The sequence below is a fragment of the Asparagus officinalis genome, chromosome 8 (assembly GCF_001876935.1).
Source record: "Asparagus officinalis chromosome 8, Aspof.V1, whole genome shotgun sequence".
NCBI classification, from domain to species: domain Eukaryota; kingdom Viridiplantae; phylum Streptophyta; class Magnoliopsida; order Asparagales; family Asparagaceae; genus Asparagus; species Asparagus officinalis.
This window is the reverse complement of record NC_033801.1, coordinates 1,791,777-1,797,003: the sequence shown is the minus strand read 5'-3', so window position 1 is coordinate 1,797,003 and position 5,227 is coordinate 1,791,777. Positions and strand designations below refer to the sequence as shown.

The 5,227-nt window shown below is 33.8% G+C and overlaps 1 protein-coding gene across 2 annotated transcripts in view; it reads left to right on the top strand.

The window, feature by feature from the left end:
- Window positions 1-1,773, top strand: part of LOC109820457 (probable transcription factor KAN2) — a 5,257-nt gene extending 3,484 nt beyond the window's left edge. Inside the window, exons 5-6 of one of the 2 annotated variants that reach the window (XM_020386603.1) lie at window positions 336-396; window positions 952-1,773. In XM_020386603.1, the coding sequence (XP_020242192.1) occupies window positions 336-396; window positions 952-1,071 (181 nt within the window). In that variant the 3' untranslated portion in view covers window positions 1,072-1,773. Of the gene's footprint in view, window positions 1-332; window positions 397-951 lie in introns of both variants that reach the window. The other variant, XM_020386602.1, reaches the window with a different exon arrangement.

Sequence of the window (5,227 nt, the reverse complement as noted above, 5' to 3'; positions counted from 1 at the left end):
CACACACACACACACACACAAACACAAAGACACAAATACACAAAGTCTGAAGAGTGACAGGCCACACCCTGAGGCTTTTAGGGTTTGTAATAAGAAGGCTGACCCGTGTGCAACTTCCTTGCCATTTCTCATTCAAGGAAATGTGTCATTTACCACATGGGAACCCACTTTTAACTTCCTTTTATGTCAGACATCTGAACTGTATGAACAAAACCATAATTAGTAAGTTAATAGTACGTAAATGATGCCTAACTTTCCTTGGTGCACTCATTGCGTTTGGCCATGCATTATTCCACTCAAAAAGTACGCTCATGATCGATGTTGTATTGCAGCAGGGGAAGTTGGATTAATGGCAAACCGAGAGATTCCACCATCGGAAGCAAACAATGCTTTGAGGTAACCACCACTAGCTTCGATCGATCAATCCCCTCACTCTTTTTTATTTAAATTTACATTTTAGGCCTAACATTCTTCAAGTTGGGGCAAATGATCGATATACCAAATTTAGCATTAATTGCTTCAATATTTGTGCCCGCGAGCATAAATGTACATGAATAGGAATAGACGGAAACTACTAATAAATAAGCCTTAATTTGCTAACAATTGCTAGTAAAGTATATAGGATGCTAACTAATTAACGTGTTGCAGCTGATTGTTTTATACAATTGTTGAAAATAAAATCTTTAATTAGAAGGAACTCAGCTCAGAGAAAAAATGGTTCTATTTAGAATTTCCTTTTAACGCCGCGGGGAAAACCATACAAAATGATTGATCGTTTGAAAGTTTATGTGAAGGTATTCATACGTTTAATTATCATATAAAGATGATAAAGCGTATATTACTTGGAATGTTAAGGATAACGTATACTTGGTGGTAGGGTGATTATGAATGCCATAATGTCAATATGATTGATGCCCAAATTGATGTCTAGTCACCTTTTCCCTTGTGCAGGAGACACAATCCAAAAGCATGGAGATCCTATCAGATTTGAATTCATCATGTCTTTCAGCTGAGGCGGTTAGCCCAAAGAGACCCAACCTTGAGTTCACCTTGGGAATTATGCCACATTGATCTTAAATGATCGAGATAAAGCACCGGGTGATCCTAGTTCGTTGTACTAACGGAGCATCAAAGGGGTGTCAACCGTTGAACTAGCAGAGTTTGAGATTTTTTTTCCCCACTAATCTAGCGGTTGACGTTTCTTTGGTGCATCATCAGTGCAATGATCTAAAATCACTTGGTAATTAATATTCTCTACTCATTTGAGATACTAACATGCATGCAACCAAGGAAATTAACTAAAGAAAGAAAAGCAATTAAAAGTGGAAGAGAGAAAGACGAGGAGACCATTGAGGTAGAAAGAAAGAAAAGTAAAAGGGAAGTTGTGTTAAAAGACCATCTTTCACTGCAAAGCTACATTGAGCTTATCTATCATAGGAAAGTTAGAGAGAGAGAGAGAGAGAGAGAGAGAGATGACTAGGAAAAAAAATATCAAATTTTGTGGATTGGGAGTTACTAGGTAGAAAAGATATAGATAGGGATAGATGAACAGGGGTATCCTTAATTATTTCGTACCTGATGTGCACGTGGCTTTGCTTTGTAGTTTCCCAACAAAGATAAAAGTCCAAGGGAAGGACAGAGCACATTTCAATCATATGAAAGGATCTGCCATGGCCAATTACAACTCTCAAGCTTGCTATATAGCTTTTGATCCGTATCCCAATTTCATTAATGGACTATTAATTAACTATCAATTAGTTGTTGATTTTATAAGCTTCTGTCTGTTATATATTGCTAATTTCTTGCTTACTTTTTCATAAATTCTTCGAGTATATATAAGGTGATTATATATATAGAGGGACATCTCTTTTTTTCTCCATATTGGATGGTGAATAATTCTAGTCTAGTGAGAGAGTTCATGAGCTACATATATACGGGTTTGCGCTCTCTTTCCATACACAACATAAGAAGTAAATAACTTATGCAACATACTCTATCCTTTAATCAGCAATTAAAAGTTTTAAAGGTCCCGTACGAACTTTGAAGTTAGGGTGATTGTTATAACTTTACGCATCGACGTGCCCCCTAATTGAGCGCCCTCTCATGAGCTGAAACCTAGACTGACAAAGCGATACCGCTTGTTTTTAATTTTAGAAATTTGTGACTAGTAAGATTCGAACCCGAGTCACTCTAGTGCCTCGTTAAAAATCCCCGGCGCTACATTTACCAAACTTTTAAGTTGTGATGAGGGTCAAGAGTTATATTTAATATATTCTAACAAAAAGTACTTGTTAGTATTCAAAGGAATCATGATAAGTGAACCTGTTATACTAAATATTACAGCAAACTCGCTTATTCCAACATCTCTTTGTTCTTCTTCCTCATTAAAGTCACATTCTCCAAATTCAACATGTCAAATTGTAACATGCTAAATTCACTAGTAAGAACAAATGCCGCACGAGACATGCATCTTGTGCATGCATGTATCTATACAATAATATGTGTAATTAATGTTTTATAATTTGTAACCTCCCCCTTTTACGTACAAGGGTCATATATATACATACGTGCAAGAATTGCAGCCTAGTTTTGTACCATTATGATTGAATAAGCTTTTGGTTTTTCTAGGTGGTCCAAATCAAAATATTTATTGTACATTTGCATTGATTCAGGCTCAAAACAAAAAAGGGAAGTTATTTGTTAGGTGCAACCTTATTTATTGGTTAATTCACAAACATTCATACTACTGCAAGACACAGCTGGATGTGTAAGAAAAATTATATATGCACATCAACTGCACCTATCACACCGTCACGTATTAATACTTTGCTTCCTTCCCTATGAAATCAATAGATCGTATATATAGCCTTCTTGTGTCACATCAAACCTTCCATTGTTTCCAAATATACACAATATTACTTGTTAGTAGGGAAATTGAAAGGCAACTTCTCAAGCAAAAAAAAAAAAAAAAAAAAATTTGAATTTCCACTTCAAAAAAAAAAAAAAAAAAAAAAAACATTTGAATCTCGCATCCTATGCACCCATTTTCTTTGAAGATTGTAGAGTGATCAAAGAAAGTTCATGATTTGTACACAATTAGCATCAAATAACATATCACAAGATTATTTCCATGTTTGCTTACACTTAATTAATTAAGGACGAAACTTAATTATTATCGTAGCTGGACGGGATTTTTGATGATCAAATCCTAAATTGATCATGAGTTTTAAATGGAAAAAACTTTCAAGTTAAAGTGCTATTAATTATTTGAGAAACATTTTTGAAGTATGAGAAGGAAGGAAATTGAAATTAAGAAGAAAGTTATTTAATTTCCATCCCTACACAAATTAATATTCCATATATGAAAACTTCATATATATATAATTCCGTGTTTTATTTTTTCCATATAAGAAGTAATTTGGGCGTATATATATATGTGTGAGTTGTTCCCTAGGACCGAGTCTTTGTACATTTGTGTCTCAGATTTGCCTGCAGAGAGAGTGAAGACCTCTATAAGCAATAATTGATGCTTTCTTTTCCTACTGCAGCCCTTACCCCTGCTTTTATGCCTCAACTTTGGACTCAACCTCATCCCAAAGTCCCTCTCTCTCCTCCATGCATTGAAAAAGTAATTAAAAAAGGGGAAAAAAAAGATTCACGTGTACTTTCTTTAATTTATTATGTCATACAAAATTCCTAATTAATTAATATAGCAATGATATGGAGAGAAACAACGATTTCCTTGTGGTAGAATTATACAACTTACAATTACTTTTTTCCTTTTCCTTTGACAAAACAATTACTCTTTTCTTGAAACAATTTATTTGTTGATCAGCTCGAACCAACTTATAAATGCACTAGGGAGAATCATCTTTATATAATCTAAGTCTTGCAGACTTGCCCAATATATACACTCTCATTAGCCAAACAATTATTTTATATATAAGCTTAATCAAATACAACTTTTTAGTTTGTTAAATTCAACAAAAGTACCTTGTACTCATGTTGATTGAGACAATAACTTATATGTCTACATATATTACACCAAGGTTATCTGCAAAGGTGACACAGTGAAGTAACAAACAAATACAATTATAGACAAGCTGATTAGGATCCTTTTCACTATAAATAAAGTAATAGAGATACCTATTATCGTTTATCATAACTATTGATTTGTTTAAAGAATGATCATAATTCATTTTAAAACCTGCACTCATTGTAACTCGCACGAATCACACACATTTCTAATTTATACTCAAAACTAATCAACGATTATAATAAAAGTAATAATCTCTCCACTCTGTGTATTGAAAGCGGAGAAAATTCGATAATGGAGGCATGTTGTCTTAAAACCAAATACAATTGTAAATATTCTTTCACAAAAAGGAAAGTTTTTTCTTTTTTTTTTAAATATTCCAATTTACCTCGGATTCGGATCCTCTCCACTACAAAAAAATTATGGAGGGACCACTACATAATCACAGCCATTGATTATCTAGTTGATGGTTATGATTTTTTCTTTTAGTACAAATTAGGAATGAGTGCAATACAAAACGGGGGTATGGTAAGTGTTAGATTTAGATTGTATCATAACCGCCTACTAAATAATCAATGCTTGAGATTAAAAGTAGTGATCCCTACCACTACTTTTTTGTAGTGGAGAGGATCCAAATCCATTTACCTAATAATAAACATAATAAATAAAGTGTCATGGTTCCTTGTTTACTTGTGTGTGAAGCAAATGAAAAGCTCTCTTACAAATTTCCCATTTAGAGGCAGGAGAACAAATAATAAAGGTTTTCTTTTCACAGCCCCCGGCACAGTGCCAACTCTCACCCTTTTCTTTATCATCACTGACAAAATCAGTGAGAAAAAAGAGAAAGAGACCCTTTATCCCTTCATATAATTAAAGAATGATTACGCTATGATATGGGGGTATATATTGTGTATGAGTCCAAAATCCAGAATCCTCTCTCTCTACTATATATATATATATATATATAATATATATATATATATATATTATAAATATATAATAGTATATATGACTATAATATATATACCTCCGCTCTGACAAGCACAAAAGGGCAACGAGGCAGCTGTTCTTGTCAGCCCTATTCCTCGTCGTGGGTCCAATGAAATGAAACATGTCTCTCTATTGGAGCCTTGTTCATAAGAGCCCAGTCCTATTACTATACATTATCGCAAATAGCTCCTTGCTTCTCCC